The 20,000-nt window shown below is 42.3% G+C and overlaps 1 protein-coding gene across 1 annotated transcript in view; it reads left to right on the top strand.

Annotated features, from left to right (window-relative positions):
• LOC143037495 (uncharacterized) overlaps nucleotides 1-11,316 on the top strand; it is a 28,449-nt gene extending 17,133 nt beyond the window's left edge. The window contains exons 2-9 of the mRNA XM_076205805.1: nucleotides 2,016-5,702; nucleotides 6,385-6,450; nucleotides 8,340-9,409; nucleotides 9,576-9,645; nucleotides 9,815-9,943; nucleotides 10,211-10,329; nucleotides 10,907-11,020; nucleotides 11,282-11,316. Of these exons, the coding sequence (XP_076061920.1) occupies nucleotides 2,463-4,652 (2,190 nt within the window). The 5' untranslated portion in view covers nucleotides 2,016-2,462 and the 3' untranslated portion in view covers nucleotides 4,653-5,702; nucleotides 6,385-6,450; nucleotides 8,340-9,409; ... (3 more) ...; nucleotides 10,907-11,020; nucleotides 11,282-11,316. The remainder of the gene's footprint in view (nucleotides 1-2,015; nucleotides 5,703-6,384; nucleotides 6,451-8,339; nucleotides 9,410-9,575; nucleotides 9,646-9,814; nucleotides 9,944-10,210; nucleotides 10,330-10,906; nucleotides 11,021-11,281) is intronic.
• Nucleotides 11,317-20,000: the final 8,684 nt, after the last annotated feature.

Below are 20,000 nucleotides of genomic sequence, written 5' to 3'. Positions count from 1 at the left end.
GCTGCCTCCCAGTATAAAAATTTTAAAAATTTCATAAACTTGTGTCATCATGAAAAGGACTTTGATATGAAAGCAGAATGGCATTTTTTTTGCCACTTCACATGGCAAAGGACCATGTGATGGGTTGGGTGGAACTATTAAAAGATTAGCAGCAAAAGCTAGTCTGCAGAGAGCCTACAACAACCAAATCATGACACCAAGACAACTCTATGAATTTGGAAAAGAAAACATTCCAGGCATACATTTTTTATATGCCTCTCAAGAAGAATGGTCTAAAGAAAAAACATTACTGGAAGAAAGATTTAACATCGCTTGCACAATACCAGGCACTCAGAAACTGCATAGCTTTGTTCCAACATCTCTGTCAGAACTCAAAGTAAAATTTGTATCAAATAGCACTGATGATAAAACCGTAAGAATACGTAAACAGACCAATTTCATATTTGAAGAAATCAAAGGATTTGTGACAGCAATGTATGACCAAAAATGGTATTTGGCATGTGTCCTAGAAACATATTCAGATTTAATGGAAGTAAAACTAACATTTTTGGAACCTAATGGACCTTCTCCTTCTTTCAAATATCCACGAATACCAGATATTTTAATTGTACCAGAGAAGGACATTTTAAGCATTGTAGATCCACAAACTGCAACAGGAAGAACATACAATCTCTCTGATAAAGAAATTAAAAAAGCATCTGAATTATTAAATGAAAAATTATCTTAATAATCATTAAAATCCAGGGTGGGTGGAGGGACCTGTGGCTTTTTCTGCTGAGCTATCAGGGGTGGCCCCTTAGGCGATGGGGATACCAAATTGTGTACAATTTGGTAGTGGCTTTGCCACCATGGACCATAGCAGACATGATCAGTCATGAGTATGATACTTTAATAGTATGATAAGTTTTAAATAGTCAGGTATTTAGTGTAAAATTAATTAGGTAGAATTACAATTTACAAACAATAAAACACAAAATGACGGCATTTTAAATTTTTCAAGGTCAGTGGTCGTTCACAACTTTTTTATTTGACCTTGAAGGTAAAAAGTGCATAGAATAAACGTTGTAGAGCTAATCATCAGCTTTAAAATGGTATGTTAGTGAACATTTTATGATTAAAAATAACCGAGATTTGAATTTCTAAAAATAATACATATAAAAAAATACCAAAATTTTCTTATAGTTATTTAAGTGCCTGTAACTTCTGATCCCCTGTATGTCCCACTATCAAATTTGGCATGAAGGTTATTAAGATGATGGTGAATATTTGTACAAAAAATGAAAAAAATCGAAGATGGCGTGTTTTTTGTTATTCAAGGTCAAATGGTACTTTTTTATTTGACCTCATAGGTAAAAAATGAATAGAATAAAAGTTGCAGAGCTACTCATTAGCTTTACAATGACATATGAACGAATGTTCTACGACAAAAACTAACAAAGTTATGCATGTCTGAAATTAGGCCGTACCTTCAAAATTTCGATTTTTCTCAAAATTGTCGGAAACCATAATTCTGGTTCTATAAAAGATAGAAACGTGAGACTAGTCTCAATCAATTTGTCTCACCGAGTTCTACTTGCACACCAAATTTCATCAAAATCTGTGACAATGAGTTATAAGTCATTGGTAGGTTTCATATGGAATGACCCTATATATATATATATATATATATATATATAAATATATATCTATATATATTTATATATATATACATTATATATATACATACATATATACATACATATATACATACATATATATATACATATATATACATACATATATATATATACATATATATACATACATATACATATACATATACATATATATACATATATATACATACATATACATACATATATACATATAAAAATTGTGACGTGGCATGAAATTTTTTATCAAATTTGAATTCAGCACACTGAACTTCATAATAAAACGCACATGAGAACTATGTTTTCTTCTTAATCCTGAAATTATGTGTTGTACAGTGTAATTATTTTTATTTCTCTTTTCAGGTCTACAGTAGATATGTTTAGGAATGGATCCGAAGTGTAAAAACCATCCTAATAGGTTCTGATATATCTGCGGACATATGGTTCTTCCAGACCAAGGAAAAATCACTGATTTTGTGAAGACGGCATATAAAGCCTACTTTGGAGTCAAATTCGGTCACCATAAGAAACCATTCGCTCCCCATATCTGCTGCAAAACATGTGTAGAGAACTTACGGGATTGGAGGAACAAGAAAAGGAAGAGTATGCCATTTGGTGTCCCAATGGTGTGGAGGGAAGGGAAAGATCACAATACAGACTGCTACTTTTGCATGACAAATCTAAAAGGCTTCAATCGCAAGAACAAGCACCATGTTCAATGCCATAAAGCCAGTCCCCCATGGTCCTAATGTTCCTGTTCCTGAGCCAAATGTTATCATGTAATCTAGTTCTGATTCTGAATCTAGTGACATGACTGATACAGCTGAGTGTGGTGTATACAGGCCAGAAGAGGACAACCAACCAGTGCCCTTTACCCAAGCCGAACATGATGACATGACACGAGACCTGAACCTTTCCAAGGAGTCTGCCCAGCTACTGGGTTCTTGTGTTCAAGATAGGTTGTGTGCCTTCGCTGAAGGGAAATATCCCTGCCTCACTCCTCTCCCTCCAGCACAAGCGGACCCACATATTTGGTGTATCAAGTGTAGAGGTCTAAAGTGTTCACCTTCATCCCCGTGTGAGACATGCACTCAATGGGATGATAATCAGTGGTCAGTGTACTTTCATGCTCACAAGAAAGGGCATGCAGGGAAAAAGGTGCATACGCACAGAAAATGGCTTCCACCTTCACCCCCTGAAAACAAGAGCAGGCATACTGCGACTTCAGAGGAGATGAGCAATTCTCTCCCTCCTCAAAAGCGTAGTAGACAGGAAGGTTGTGCAATGTCCACCTCAAGTCAAGCTCAGGCCAAGTTGTCTTATATTCCTTCAACCAGGGCGGTTAGCTTAGACAGATGTGCACCTCCGGCCACCTCTAGCTACCGCTCCTGTACAAGTTTTTTCCCGGATGCGGTTGCTTGCGGTTCGCCCTCAACCCTTCCCGGAAGCTCGACTCCGAGACGGACAAAGAACCCGGGTTCGAAGAAAAAGAGCACCTTAGCCTCCTCTTCTTATCAGGAATCCCGAAGTCCACCTAAAACCCATCATATGAAGAGCCGGGTGATCAGCGGAGACCCTGCCATGCCCGTTGATCAGGAGGACCAAGGTAAACCTACGCAAGCGTTACTTGCAGTTAAAACCACCTTGACCAGAAGAGAGAACCACCCCTTAGGGTCCCCCGGACCATCCGAACCCAATCGGGACTCTCCAAGCGGGCATTTCCAGGAACTTCTCCCCACTATCTATTCCCTCTTGAACACAATGAGAGAACAGATGGATGAACAACATGAATTCATCCAGGAAGCTCAAGAAAAGTTGCTGTTGAACTCGGAAGTTCGAAAGGATTCAACACCCAAAAGAGCCCCCATAGAACATGTTCCAGTTGATCGGAACCCCCCCGAACCGAGCAGTGATGATGATGAAGATGCAGTGTTTCTCGCTGACCGAGCAGACTCCAGCTACAATGATGTCCACAGCACTGTAGATGAGAAGGCAAGTTACCAAACTTTGCAGGATTCCCAGTCGGAATCCCCAATGGTTGTTAAACCCTCCTTCTCAGAGATCCTTGCTAAAGTTAGGAGAGCTAATCGGCTGGACCCTCCACAAGAAGAAGAAGCCACATTCAAGTCTAAAATCTTCAAGATGGGCAATTTGCAGAAAACAAAACCACCTCCAATCCAACTCCCATGGAGTACACAGACTACAAGAGTCATGAGCCAGGCCTCCGACACCCTCACAAAATGGACAACCAAGAAAGCGCGTTGGCTCTATGTTCCAATGAAAAATCTAAAACGCTACTACACCCCATCAGGGACAAGCCTCAAAGAAGCCTCAATCCCGGCTAGGTTACCAGAGCTTGTCAAAGCGGACATGGATTCACTACTCAGAAGAAACGTAATCCTTTCTGGCAGAGAATCCAGGGACCACGTTGAGTGCCTGGCTCTGTCCCTCGCAGTGAACTCCTGGCTGGAACGCCTCTTGGCTTCAATAAGGGAGTTTTTACCCAAGCTGCAACCCCAGGAGGAATGCGACCTCCAGGCTCTATTGGAAAGCTCGAGCAGAGCCCTGAAGCATCAAGCAACCTGCCTCTCAGCGTCTTGGGCCAACATTGAGTCGCGCAGGAGAGACACCATCCTAGGGGACCCCAGTGACCCCCTCCTCAGAGAAATTTATGCTCCATTGAAGAGGGCCCCCCTTCTAACCCACACACTGATTCCACCAGAAATGGTGGATTCAGCAATTGCAAGCAAAAACCAACTAATGCTTTACAGAGCCATTGAGAGAGTAGACGTTCCTACCTCGAGGCCAAGACCCACCCCCCCATCAGCCCCTAGGCCCTCTCAGAGGCAGAGGCAGTCCTTTTATCACTCTAAGAAAGAAAAAAGGCCACCCCTCCACTCCAAGTCGAAAATGCAGACAGAAAAGCCCCGCCCCTTTCTGAATAGAGAACCCAAGCGCAGACATCATAGAGGCTCCAGACACCCCCACAGAAAATTCTAGGAATTTGCCAGCCTTTCTCCAGAAGATAGGGGGTTGCCCCTCTCTCTACTGGAGGGCGTGGGAAGAGGCTGGGGCGGAAGACTGGACCCTACAAGTCATCAAGACAGGCTATCGTCTTCCTTTTCACTCTGTCCCGAAGCTCTCCCCCTATCCCATCCAAGCAGCTATCATCCGGACTCGGATCGCGGGTGGGCCCTAGCGGAAGAAATCTGTTCTGCTCCAGAAAGGAGCTATAGAAGAAGTCTCGACTCCAGACCCAGGGTTCTACTCAAGACTATTCTTAGTAGAAAAGACAACAGGGGGGTGGAGACCAGTCATCGATTTGTCTCCACTCGACAAGTTCCTTTCCCTGATGAAGTTCCAAATGGACACCCCAGAGTCCATAAGGGTGTCTATCAGGGGAAGGGGACTTTATGGTGTCACTGGACCTCCAAGATGCCTATTTCCAAGTACCAGTGCATCCCTCCTCCAGGAAATTCCTCAGAATCGTCCACAAGGGCAACACCTTCCAGTTTACCTGCCTATGCTTCGGACTTTCCACAGCACCCCAAGTCTTCAAAGTGTTCAAACTCATTTCAGCATGGTCCCACTCCAAGGGAATTTGCCTACTCCATTACCTGGACAGTTGGTTGATCCTTGCCCATTCTGCCCAGCTGTGCCAAGAACACCTGAGAATGATCCTAACCTTCGTCCAAAAATTGGGCACCGTAGTGAACCCGAAGAAGTCTGATTTCTTGCCAAAACAGAGTCCCGCTAGGTATGGTCCTGGACTCGTACCTAATGAAGTCCTTCCCAGTAGAAAAGAGGATCCAGAGTCTCACTTCTCTCGTCGCACAAGCACTATCGACCGGGTTCCTGACGGCGAAACAGTGCCAAATCCTCCTGGGCCACATGGCCTCTGTAGAGAGATTAATCCCCAGGAGCAGACAAAGAATGCAACTGCTATAGTGGCTCCTCAAATCTCAGTGGTCCCTCCAAGAGGGAGAACCAGACCATTTATCCATGAATAGCTTCCTCTTCTATGTTATCAATTACCAGCCTTCACTTATGGTAAGTAAAAGTCAAAATTATAAGAAAAAAAAATCCATTGAACTTTATATAAACTTAAGGTTTTACTAAGGTTAGAATGAATTACCTGATTTATAGGTATCTCTAGTCAAACTTTTTGATACTTTAGCAGCCATTTGGAACAAATTAAGTTAGAGTATTGTCTCCACTGTACCTGGAAAGGGAAATTAAATTTGTGGCTGTTTGTTTGGGAAACTTCACAATTTGCATGACCGGAATTCCATGTTGGATTAGTGCTAACTTGGCCAAAAATCATGCTAAATAAATGTTAACTCGATCATGTAGTAAACTTGTATGGGAGATTGCTGCAGGTTTGGGATAACAACATGTACATATTGTTCAGATATTGTAGGAATTGGATTTACTTGAGAGGACAGTGATGTGTGGCTGTAGACATTGGAAGTAATAATTATCAATTTGTAATTGAGAAAATTTTAGTGGGCATTTTCTACATTACGATACTTTCAGTTGTTTCTACAATTGTAGTAAATAGATTGCAAATTATTAGCACCTATAGGGAACAAAAGTGGCTAGATTAAGATGACAGTATTGCTCTTGCAATAAATATCCAGAAAGTCTTGGAGTCTGGCTTGATCTTTTCATGATAAATAAAGTTTGTATTACAGTAGTTCTATAGGTATTGAACAAGTTTCCTGAATTTCAGTGAAATGGGAAAGAATCTCAAGAAAAGCGTGGTAGCAGACCATTCAAATGGAGAACCAAACGGAAGGTATGAAAGATGTTTTTCTTTAATCAAATACCACTGTCTCTGTGTTTAGATTTATATATATATAATGGTCTATTTATTCTTAGCCTATTATTCAGGCTGATGATTATTACTCTGTGGTAGGCTGGTGCCTAAAAGGATGTCAAAGAATAGTCTGTTTCCCCGTCTTCAAAACTATCAACACCGTCACCTCTACTTAGAGGTGTGGCCCAAGGGTTTTGATATGTTTTAACGTCACACACACACACCCTTATTGGGAGGCTAGGACGGTGCCCTTTACAGAGGGCTTTGTAGTGTGGAATTTAATGAACCATGCCCTTGGTTCAACTTCGCCAGTGGCAGGATTCGAACCGCCCTTACCTCAACCTTCACTGCAAATAATGACGCCCTAACGAGCTCAGCCAATGAGCTGCCAAGGGTTTTAGCATTCAAAAATGGGCACAAGATCTCTTTATCAGCTTGCTGTTATTTCCCTTAGTCTCTTAAAGAGCCAATATTACTTTTGCTTTGTGGTCAACAACCTGAGTGAGTGGTTATTACTTGTCTTTGACACTGCATAATTTGCATGACCGGAATTCCAAGTTGGATTGGTGCCAGCTTGGCCAAAAATCATGCTAAATTAAATGTTAACCCAAGGATGTAGTAAACTTGTATGGGAGATTGCTATAGCCTTGGGATACCAACATGTACAATTTGTTGGAAGATGAAGTTAAAAATTTTGTTTTGGTATTGTGAAGCCATATGGCTATGGACATAGAAAACAATAGTAATTACCAACTGTTCATGTCCAAGAAAATAGTGGTGTGTATATATATATATATATATATATATATATATATATATATATGTATATAATAATTTGTTCTGTTTTCTATTAAGTTGGGTACAAAATTTGGATCTATATGCAACTGAATCTAGGAATTTATTTGTTTGCCCAGACCTCTCTTGCTGGAGGCCCCAGGTAACTGGCAATAGTCATTGGGTTGGGCTGTAAGTCACGCAAGGACCTGTTCTGGAGATCAGGTAATGGTCTCTTGGTGCCACACCTTGTGCTAGAAAGGTCTCAACTGGAGGTGGGGGTCCTATTTTTGGCAGAGCAGCCTTTTGCAGGCATGACAAAGGAGCAGAAATTTCGGTATAATAAAATTACTTTAAATCACTGGAAGGCTAGTATTGTTCAATGCCTTTCAGGTGATGGTTAAAATTTGAGAAATTGATTTATAGTAGGAGGGTAGTAACAAGAAGTAATAAGCTTTCCTCGTGTGAAAAGGTGGAGGAGGAAGTTGAAATTGTATAAAATTGGGGCATAGTATGGAGGCCTAATGTCTGCCCTTCAGATAGAGGCAAGGGTGATGATGGATTTTGAAGCACCAGGGAGACAGTTCTTTCAGGCTTTATCAAGCAGGTACACCTAAATCTCTGGATCCAACACTCTCCAACTGCCACTTGTGCAGACATATTTGTGCCCAGGACATAAAATACCACCAAAGCCTGAAGTGGGTTTATGTCCTGGGGCCAAATGTCCACACAAGTGGTGGTCAGCAAGCTTTGCATTTAGAGACCCAGGTGTACCTGGTTTTGGTCCCAATGTAATATTATGGCAGTAATTTCAATCTTTGACTGTAATGATTATTATTACATAACATTGTTCAAGGGTCTGTGCAGCAGTATCTATAAAATTCTATCTGCTCAAAACTTGATCTACATACCATGAAAAAGTTTGGAGGAGTTAAAACTAAGGGATGATTGAAAAATTTGTGGCCTGTGGTAGAATAGAAGACACTTTCTCTCTCTCTCTCTCTCTCTCTCTCTCTCTCTCTCTCTCTCTCTCTCTCTCTCTCTCTCGTATGAGAATTTTCAAGCCTTTAACATTTTATTGTTTTTATTTACAGGTAATTGATTTGGGACAGTAAGGTATTGTAGAGGATATGGAAAAAATTGTCCTTGGGTAGTTGTTCAATACCTCCACATCAAGGGCTTAACTCCAAAAGAAATTCATAAGGACATGGTGGCTATTCTATGAGGCAATGCTCCTTCATACAGCCCTGGGTCAGAATTGGTGTCTTAGGACAGCACATCCACAGCAAGGCCACTTCGTTAAATTGGTGACCCTCCCTTTCTGTCCACTCGTGCAGAAAAGATGGCGAGAAATCCCTTTGGCCTGCAACTATTTTTCACACGCACTCCCTAACCCCCCATCCCCCACCCACTCCCTTTCATGCATCACAGTATCATCCATACACAACCATTCTCCATTCTCACCCTTTTGTCTTCTCCTGTCCTTTCTCAACAGACATTCCCCTCTTTCTTAATGCCCTTTTACCCCATCCATCCATCATATCCTTGATTGCCCCCTCATGTTCACTCCTACCTTGGCCTTCCACACCCCTTTTACTAGTCTTTCTTCACTCATTCTTTCATGTGTCAAAACCATCCCAATACACTTTCATCAACCCTATATCCCAACTTCCCTTTCATCCCTGTTCTCCTCACCTCTTCATTTCTTGCTCTATCCAGCCTAGTAATCCCTATCATACTTTTCAAGCACCTCATCACAAAATCCTCCTCTCTTCCTCTCACATGTTCCATGTTTCTGCCCACATACAGTGCTGTTGGCACAATCATTCCTTCATACAATCTCCCCTTAGCATCCATTCCCAAATGTCTATTTCTTGTTGCACTTTTTAATCCCCCAAGGCATTTAGTTGCATGTCTCTATCTACATTCTACCTCCACTCCCATATCCGGCCACATTCGCACCCAAGTATCAAAACATATCCTTCTTTCAGTCTCTTCCTTAATACTACCAGTCTGATGCCATTTCCATTTGTACATCTCATCACCTTACTTTCACCCACATTTATCTTCATCCTCCTCCTTTCACACATTTTCCCAAACTGTCAGACAAATACCTCAGTCACCCCTTGTATGTAGGCCACAGCTGATCTTCATAGTTTTCAAGGTAAGTTTTGCAGTTAAAGTACTTTGTCATTTATTCATGTATGATGATTTCTTCTGATCCAGAAAATCATGGTGGAATCAATGGCTTAATCTTTTCTGAAAAAATGTTAGCAAAAGTTTGTATCAGTAGTTTGCTGGAGTTATTATACAGGTTTTCTAAATTACAGGTTGAAAAGCAAACTTCAGAGAACAGGAGCTCTGGATCACAGTACAAATTGTGTGTGTGGAGGTTGTAAGGTAATATTTTCAGTTTAATTACTTTATTTATTGTTCATTGCTGATGATTTATTTTTGATCCAGAAGACCATGGTGGAATCAATGGCTTAATCTTTTCTGATAATTATTTGTTGAAAGTTCTTGGTAGTATGTAATTTAAGAAGTACTAAAATGACTTAATGAATTTCAGGTTGGATTGAGGAAAGAGTGGGGGAGAAATCCCTGTGCAAGCCACCCTTGTCAAGATGTGGGTTATATAAAAGATGTTTCTTAAACATGTAGCTTGTCAGATTCGTGAGCAAACCAGCCAAAGGAAGAAGTGAGTGATATTGTAAAGAATAGCTTCCTTCTGCAAATAGCACTCTGTGTCGATGCTTTCAATGTGTTGATCCAATTTTTACATTTGCAAGAGCAACACCAGTCACCCTATTCCCCCAGTCTTATCATCACATAGGCTGGAGATTATTATGGCTGGGACAGATTATGGGTTAGGTAGTAATTTTGTGACATTTTACAAAGTACGTATTTACCTTCCTTGCCACCACATCCCATGTACACATGAATCATGGCAATGTTTAAATTTCAGGTTTATTCAGCCCATTGATGAAAGATGAACTTCATGAGTAATAACAGGATTTTTTCATTGGTGATAACCAGCACTTACATTCTTGGAGACCATCATGCCAAAAAGGTGAACTTGTACAGGTGAGGAGAGATTATTTTGGTGTAATTGTAGGGAATTTCCATCTGTACTTGAATAATGGAGAATGGTTATATAGATGATACGGTGATGCAAGGAAGGAGGGGATGGGGGGTTAGGGAGTGATAATGTGTGAATATGTTGACCCAACCCAAAATAAATTCTCTGTCTTATTTTTCTGCATGAGGGGACTAAGAGGGAGGGTGACCGAGTAAGTGAAGCACCTTTGCTATGGATGTACTGCATCTTGCAGCATTGCGTCTGACCCAGGATAGTGTGTGGGATACAGGGATGGCCCATCATCCATGAGGAGCTAAGATAAAAGGGTGGTGGATGGGAGTAGTGGTATGCCTGTTGACTTTGGCTGTCTCCCTGGTAAAGGGGAAGGAGACTTAGAATATGGTCTGCATTCCTCAAAGAGTTGGGGAGTTTGTATGTGTAAAAATAGTGGTTTAATATCTACATTTGATTGATCCAGAAAATTTTTCTTTCTTTTTATATATATATGATATATATATGTATATATATATATGTATATGGTACATATCTGAAGAGATATATAAATGGCTTCGTTAATTTCAGGCTGGTTTTGGGAAAATGTATGGCACCCATGACCATAAGTGAGCTATTGTGCAAGAGGATTCTTTCTGCAAATAGTTTGTCAGAAACAGTTGACCAAGATGACCACGTTAAGAAGTGAGTGATGTACTGATTTGTTTCCTTTTGCAAACAGCACTCTGTGTCAACGCTTTCAACGTGTTGACCCAATTTTTACATTTGCAAGAGTAACACCAGTCACCCTATTCCTCCAGTCTTATTATAGAAACTGGAGATTATTATGGCTGGGACAAATTATAGGTTAGATTGTAATTTTGTGGCATTTTACAAAGTACGTATTTACCTTCCTTGCCACCACATCCCATGTACACATGAATCATGGCAATGTTTAAATTTCAGGTTTATTCAGCCCATTGATGAAAGATGAACTTCATGAGTAATAACAGGATTTTTTCATTGGTGATAACCAGCACTTACATTCTTGGAGACCATCATGCCAAAAAGGTGAACTTGTACAGGTGAGGAGAGATTATTTTGGTGTAATTGTAGGGAATTTCCATCTGTACTTGAATAATGGAGAATGGTTATATAGATGATACGGTGATGCAAGGAAGGAGGGGATGGGGGGTTAGGGAGTGATAATGTGTGAATATGTTGACCCAACCCAAAATAAATTCTCCGTGTCTTATTTTTCTGCATGAGGGGACTAAGAGGGAGGGTGACCGAGTAAGTGAAGCACCTTTGCTATGGATGTACTGCATCTTGCAGCATTGAGTCTGATCCAGGATAGTGTGTGGGATACAGGGATGACCCATCATCCATGAGGAGCTAAGATAAAAGGGTGGTGGATGGGAGTGGTTGTATGCCTGTTGACTTTGGCTGTCTCCCTGGTAAAGGGGAAGGAGACTTAGAATATGGTCTGCATTCCTCAAAGAGTTGGGGAGTTTGTATGTGTAAAAATAGTGGTTTAATATCTACATTTGATTGATCCAGAAAATTTTTCTTTCTTTTTATATATATATGATATATATATGTATATATATATATGTATATGGTACATATCTGAAGAGATATATAAATGGCTTCGTTAATTTCAGGCTGGTTTTGGGAAAATATATGGCACCCATGACCATAAGTGAGCTATTGTGCAAGAGGATTCTTTCTGCAAATAGTTTGTCAGAAACAGTTGACCAAGATGACCACGTTAAGAAGTGAGTGATGTACTGATTTGTTTCCTTCTGCAAATAGCACTCTGTGTCGATGCTTTCAATGTGTTGATCCAATTTTTACATTTGCAAGAGTAACACCAGTCACCCTATTCCCCCAGTCTTATCATCACAGAGGCTGGAGATTATTATGGCTGGGACAGATTCTTTTTACCATGCCTGCCCTCTGCTTCATTACATGATGACACACACTCACTCACTCGCACACACTCACCCTCACCCACTCAAGTATTATATAAAAGAAGAGGAGAAATGGTTTTGGGCTGTGTCAATTTATCATCCATTTATGGTGAGCCTCTTCCTTTATGGCTCAACGTACTCCCTTTCCATCCCTACTCTCCACCTCACCACCTTGTTTCTTACTCTGTCCATCCTGGAACACCCTCCATATTTCTTAGTCTTGGCTAAATTCCTCCTTTACATTCAGTCTTCTCCTTTCCTGCATGAGGGGACAGAGAGGGGGGGGGTTGCAGATTTAATGAAGTGGCCTTGCTGTGGATGTGCTGTGTCTTGCGACACTGCTTCTGACCCAGGGCAGTGGACAAGGTGTAGGGATGACCCGTCATCCGGGAGGTGTTAAGACGAGAGGGAGGGTGGAGGGGTGTGGAGTGTATTCAGGGATGGAATGGGTGGGAGTGATTTTATGCCTTTTCCTTTTTGGCTACCTCCCTTGTAAGGGGGAAAAAGCCTTGGTATATGTATGTACATTCAGTCTTGTCACTATACAGTGTTGTAGGAATAATGACATCTTCTTGTTCTCTAGGTTCAGTAAGTCCTCGTTATACGGTACATGTGCGTTCCTGAAAACCTTACCGCAAATTGAAATTACTGTGTACCAAACCCATTATAACATTTAATAATAGGATATGGCGGACGTACCTTCTCCCTGCTCTTTCCTCTTCAAAATATCTTAACGGATACCGTATCTGTGAATTTTTCTTACCGTAAATAGAGTCGAGGATAGTAATTACCCAATACCGTAACTGAATTTACTGGATACAGAATTACCGTATAAGGAGGACTCACTGTACCTATATCTTGTTACTTTTCATTCACTCAATACAAATTTGAAAAAACCCCTTGGCCTCTATTGTACTTGTGTCAAAATACAAATCAATTGGCCTCTTGTCTAAGGTCTTCCAAGAGACCCATGGCTTAAGGTGACCAGCAACAGTCACTGGATTGGCACACAGATCACTCAAGGAAGAGAGATTGTGTTATTTGAGTAAAGCTAAAGTAGGGTAGTATAAGATTGAGGTGTTTAGTTTGATTTTGTAGCCACAAAACTTCATAACCCAATTAATGCTTAATCTGCCCCAGCACCTCATGGATAAAGGGTTAACTTGTTGCTCAGGTCTAAGCAGCAGAGGCACAGTACATGCTCTACATACTATTGAACAATTTGTACATGTTCATGCTGCGAGTCATTCCCTGAATACTGGTATTTAAAGAGTATTAGAAAATCTAACACATATGTTTTAATATTTCAGAGTAATGTGGAAGTCTGCATTGGCCACACTGGAAGAAAGAAAAGAATGTGGGACCATGATTACTCTGTTGAGATCAATGTGGGACCATGATTACTCTGTTAAGATCAGAAAAGAAATGGCTGAGCACACTGGAAGTGTTTCAATTGCATATACATCTATCCAACCAATTTGAGTTGTAAAGTGTTGGAAATTGTATTTACATTTGTTTGCATTTTTCTCGTGCTTTATGGGAAGGGGGGAGGCATTCCAATGTAAATTTCTTGTACAAGAGTAGTATATTTTTATGCAAATGTTATTAATATATTCAAGATGTCTTATCAGACTTGTTTCCTTTTCCTTTTATTTAAACAATACTGGAAGCCATACAGAGATACTGGTCCAAATTGTTTTATTTCGGGAGTACGAGGTAACTGATATTTGTACTTGTATGCTGTCTTGCTGAATAGTTCCTGACCCAATGCAGTGAGTGGGGAGTAGGGATGGCCTTTAGTCCTTCAGAAGCTAAGAAAAGGGATAAATGGGTGAAAGGTGCATACCTAAACTATACAACTCCCTTACCGCGGGGGAGGGGAGCTTGTTGGTGTATATAAAATTTAGTAAAAGTTGAGAATTTTCTTAATTTTAGGATGAGCTTTGGACTGGTACTATAAAGGCCAATACATATCAAGCAATGTGGTTGGCAGCAGTTGCACAAGGGTGTTCAGCAAATCCCTAGGTGCCAGGCATTGTCTCGTGATGGGGTGAAGTACAGGCATGAGCAATCCAATTGTTTGCCCTTCTAATTTTCCTGAGTGACAGGCATTTAGCAAATGCCCATTGGGCAATGCTTGATTGTGTGTTCGGGACTTAGAGTGAAAAGGGGAAAAGGCAGTGGTCTTTCAATTAATCCATTATAGCATACAAGGGCATCCATCTTGCACTTTCCATGGAAGGCACTGACATGGACTCTGCCTGTGTACTTTTCACCATCTTATAATCATGCCCCTGCTACCATGGAGTATCGGTAGTCGTCAGCAATAACCAGCACTTCTATACTTTGAGAATATTATGCTGAAGTGGAACCATATCACTGAGGCAGTAAAGGGGAGACTTCAGGACAGCAGCAAGGAGGTATTGAAATAAGCAAATTGATTTTTGTAACTTCAGTTTCAAAATGGAAAGCTGCATGGCGCCCATAGGGATCATCATTGTAGGGTGGGGTGACTTTGTAAAACTAAATAAAATTTCCATGAGAGAGGACCCTGCTGTGTCTTGCTGCATTGCATCTGACCCAGGGAGGAGACAGGTATGAACTTTAATCTATGAGGTGCTAAGAGGGTCAACAAATGGATGAATGGGTGCATACCTGGAATTGGCTAGTCTTTATAAGGGGTAAGAGACCCTAAGGTTTGGGTCTTTTAATGTGTGTGGATGTGGTACAGATGAGAGTAAAAGGGAAGAGATAGGTAGTATGTTTGTGAGAAGATGGATGTGTTGGCTTTGAGTGAAACTAAGTTGAAAGGGAAGGGTGAGTGTAAGTTTGGGAGGTTTTCAGGAGTGAAGAGAGGGCGAGGGAGGGAAGGGGTGGCTATTCTAGTAAGTGAGGAGATAGGTAAACAGGTAGTGGAGTGGAAGGAGGTTTCCTCAAGGATAATGTGGATGAAGGTGAAACTGGGAAAGGAGATGTGGGTCTTTGTAAGTGCATATGGGCCTGGCAGTGAAAAGAGCGTGGAAGAAAGGGAGGCCTTTTGGATAGATTTAAATGAGTGCATAGAGGGTTTAGGAAGAAATGTCAATGTAATAGTACTGGGAGACCTTAATGCTAAGGTGGGAAATGGTCCAATCGATGGAGTGGTTGGGAAGTGTGGAGTTCCAGGAAAGAATCGTAGTGGAGAGTTGATGGTGGAAATGTGTCTAGAAAGAGAGTTGATGATAGCAAATACAGTGTTTCGGAAGAAAGTCAAGCATAAGTACACATGGGAGAGGGTGGTAGATAGAGCGCTAATGGATTATGTAGTGGTAAATAGGATTATGATAGGAAGAGTTAAGGATGTACATGTGCTAAGGGGAGAGGGTGGGGGGAATATCAGATAATTTTTTGGTGGAAGGTAAGCTGAGAGTGGAGGATAGATGGAGAAAGGAAAGGGACAAAAGGTAGGGAGGTTCTTAGAGTGAACTTGAATGAAAAGGAGAAGGAGTACGAAAAGAAGCTGAAGGAGGAGTAAAGGATGGAGCAGAGATGGGGGTGGAGGAGGAATGGGGATGGTTCAAGGAGGGAGTCTTAAAGTGTGCAAGGATGGTGTGTGAAACAAGGACAGGGGGAAATAGAAGAAAGGGTAGTGAATGGTGGGATGAGGAAACAAAGAAGGTTCTAGAAGAGAAGAAGCGAGCATTCACAGATTGGTTACAAAAGAGGACGGGGGAGTCATATGAGACGTACAAAGAAAAGAAAAGAGAAGTAAAGCAAAAGGTAAAGGAGGCAAAGAGGAGAGCAGATGTGAAATGGGGTAGGAGTATGACAGAAAATTTTGAAAGTAATAAAAAGATGTTTTGGAAAGAAATAAAGAGAGGAAGAGGAGGTGAATCAAGTAGAGAAGAAAAGGTAAAAGGTACAGATGGAGAGATGATAATGGAGGAGATGGCAGTAAGGGGAAGATGGGCAGAATATTTTAGGGAGTTGCTAAATGTGAAGGAGGATAGGGAAGGAAAGATAGCTGCAGTGGGAAATGCGAAGAAAATGAGAGTGATGAGTGAGGAGAAATAAGGAAGGATGAGGTGAAGGCAGTTGTAAAGATGATGAAAGCAGGTACGGCACCTGGTCTGGATGGATGTCATGCAGAATGTCTGAAAAAGGGAGGTTCAGTGATGGTGGACTGGTTGGTGAGGTTATTTAATGTTTGCTGGAGAGAGGGTAGAGTACCGGAGGACTGGAGAAGTGCCTGTATAGTTCCTCTTTACAAGGGAAAAGGGGACAAGTGTGAATGTAGTAATTTCAGAGGGATTAGCCTGTTGAGTGTAGTAGGGAAGGCTTATGGGAGGATCTTAATTGAGAGGATTAGGAGAGGAACAGAAGGAGTAATTGGTGAGGAACAGTGTGGATTTAGGACAGGTAGAGGTTGTGTAGATCAGATCTTTGTGGTAAGACATATGTGAGAAAGCTATAGGAAAGGGGAAGGATGTTTTTTGGGCTTTTATGGATCTGGAAAAGGCTTATGATAGGGTAGACAGAAAGGCACTGTGGGAGGTTATGCAGATTTATGGGATAGGAGGAAAGTTTTTGGGAGCTGTCAAGAGTTTTTATGAGAGTAGTAGAGCTTGTGTCAGGATTAGAAATGGAGAGAGTGAGTGGTTTGAAGTAAAGGTGGGACTTCGTCAAGGATGCGTTATGTCGCCCTGGCTGTTCAACTTATACATGGATGGGGTGGTGCGAGAGGTGAATGCTAGGGTAGTGGGTCAGGGATTGGAGATGGTTAAAGAAAATTGAGAAAAGTGGGAGGTGAGCCAGCTGTTGTTTGCTGACGACACTGCGCTTGTGGCAGGGTCAGAGGAGGGATTGAGGAAGCTGGTGGCAGAGTTTGGGAGAGTATGTGATAGAAGAAAGCTAAAGATAAATGTGGGTAAAAGTAAGGTGATGAGATGTACAAGGGGTGAAAGTGGCAGTAGACTGGAAGTGAACATTAAGGGAGAGCGACTGGAGGAAGTGGATAGTTTTAGATACTTGGGTGCAAATGTGGCAGGAAAAGGTGGAGGTAGAATGTAGATTGAGAGAAGCAAGTAAATGCCTTGGTGGATTAAAGAGTGTAATGAGGAATAGACATTTGGGAATGGATGCGAAGAGGAGACTGTATGAAGGAGTGATTGTGCCAACAGCACTGTATGGGGCAGAAACGTGGAACATAAGAGAAGAAGAGAGGAGGAGTTTGAATGTGTTTGAGATGAGGTGTCTGAGAAGTATGGTGGGGGTTACTAGGCTGGATAGAGTGACAAATGAGGAGGTGAGGAGGAGAACAGGGGTGAAAAAGGATTTGGGAGATAGGGTTGATGAAAGAATATTAGGATGGTTTGGACACATGGAAAGAATGAGTGAAGAAAGACTAGTAAAAGAGGTATGGAAGGCAGATGTGGAGGGAGTGAACATGAGGGGACGTCCTAGGATGAGGTGGATGGATGGGGTGAAGGGGGCTTTGGGGAAGAGGGGAATGTCTGTTGAGGAAGGAAGGGAGAGGACGGAAGACAGAGGTGAGTGGAGAATGGTTGTATATGGATGATGATGTGATTGCATGAGGAGGAATGGGTGAGGGTGAGGTAGTATGTGTGAGTAAATTTTGGCGCAGCCCAAAGGGATTTCTCCCCGTCCTCTCCTTATATGCAAGGGGGGACGGAGAGGGGGGGTCGCCGATTAAATGAAGCGGCCTTGCTGTGGATGTGCTGTGTCTTGCGACACTGCTTCTGACCCAGGGCGGTGGGCAGGGTGCAGGGATGACCCGTCATCCAGGAGGTGCTCAGATGAGAGGGAGGGTGGGAGGGGTGTGGAGTGTATTTAGGGATGAAATGGGTGGGAGTGTTTTTATGCCTTTCCCTTTTTGGCTACCTCCCTTGGAAGGGGGGAAATGCCTTGGTATATGTATGTAAGAGACTTGTGGTATATAGTCTTCAATCTCGGAAATAAGTGCTGCATGACTGGTTCATAAGGGTAGTCACTGATTACATAAAGCTTTGTGCTGTAATGGAAGTGAGATTTGTCATTAAATCTGAAGAGGAATGAGGGGCAACGGAATGGAGGGGGGGGGAGACAAGGACGACGAAAAGTGGAAGAGGACTAGGAGGTGGAAAAAGAAATAGGTGAAAACGCCATGAAGAGAAAGGGAAGAGCGAAATAGGATAATGAGATAGAATAGAAAGTTGAAAGAGGAAGAGAAGAATTGAAAGAAGAATTATCATAAGATAATTGGGGAGTGGAGAAAGTTTCATGAGAGGAATTGTAAAAACTTTATTCTGGGTGAGGAAACCAAGAAAGAGGAAGATGATGGAGGAGGAGAAGGGAATTGTAGTGAGGGTGGGGGAGAAATGCAGGCCGATGGGGGAGGGGGGGAGATGGTGGAAGAAAAGGAGGGGGAGGGAATTGTGGTTACGTGTAGAACGATGGGGGAGAATTGCAGGACGATGGGGGAGATGGTGGAAGAAAAGGAGGGGGAGGGAATTGTGAAGTGTAGGACGATGGGGGGAGATGTTGGAAGAAGGGAGGAGGGAATTGTGAGGGTGGGGGAAACTGTGGTGAGGGTAGGGTGGGGGAGAATGCAGGGCGATGGGGGGAGATGGTGGAGGAAGGGAGGAGGAAGGGGTTACAGGAAGTCAAAGAGGGAACCAAATCCTGACGAATGGGGGGCTTCCTCCTCGGGTGGAGACGCAGGGGGAGGAGGAGGAGGAGGTAAGTTGGAATGCATCTTCAAGAAAAAGGAAAAAAAATGGCGGAGGAGCAAAATGAGGAAGAGGATACAGTTGTTGGAGGACAGGGGGCGTTAATAAATTCACCTGACGGTAGGCATAATAAAATATATTAAGCCTAGGCTGCAGACAATACACGGGAGGAAAGGAGAGAAAGAATTGTGAATTAAATTAAGAAAAAAAGAGGACAAAATGAGGGGGAGGAAGATGTAGAGGAGGAGGAGGATGGGGGGAGGGGAGAGCTTCCCCGTCAGCGTATCGATCTCAGCTTCCCCCCATCCCCCCATTCCCGCGATACGCCTGCACCCCTCTTCCCCCTCCTCCTCCTCCTCCTCGCCAGCATCCACTCGCTCGCTCTCCCACACTCTCTCTCCTCTCCTCTCCTCTCCTCTCCTCCCCCTCCAGTTGGAATCTTGGCCCATTCCTCCGTTGGACCGCACGCAAACGACACGGTCTTCCTTCTTGGTGGTGATTCCCCACCACCACCACAGTCATATCCCCAACAATCACCACCACCACCCTCTCTCTCTCTCTCTCTCTCTCTCGCTCTCTCTCTCCAACACTGGGTGGTGTTCAACATCTTCCCCTGGTGACTGTCACCACGAGGTGCGAGACTTATTTTACACCGCAGGAAGGGTGTCAGTGATCATTACGAATTAGAGAGAGAAAGAGGAATTACGAACTACGGAGGTAGAATGACCCGAATTAGAGAGGAAGGTTGTTAGAATAATGTAATTGTGCTTAGAAAAAAGCTTTGAGTTTGTTCTAAGTGTGTGATACTGCGTCGTCAGTGTTCCAAAAGTTCTAGAACCTTACACGAAGAATTAGAAAAAGTGTTGATCACCCTGTCGGAAACACTGCAATGACCAAATCCCATAATACTAAAGGCAAAGGTGTTTATCGTCATCTTTAAATGCGGTAATAGGAAACAGGGAGTGTTATACCATATGGAAACCTAGGATGACTCTTCACCGCTTA

This window comes from Oratosquilla oratoria, chromosome 22 (assembly GCF_046742065.1).
Source record: "Oratosquilla oratoria isolate Oo_2021 chromosome 22, ASM4674206v1, whole genome shotgun sequence".
Taxonomy (NCBI): Eukaryota; Metazoa; Arthropoda; class Malacostraca; order Stomatopoda; family Squillidae; genus Oratosquilla; species Oratosquilla oratoria.
The sequence above is the reverse complement of the archived record's forward strand: the minus strand, read 5'-3'. Positions and strand labels throughout refer to the sequence as shown.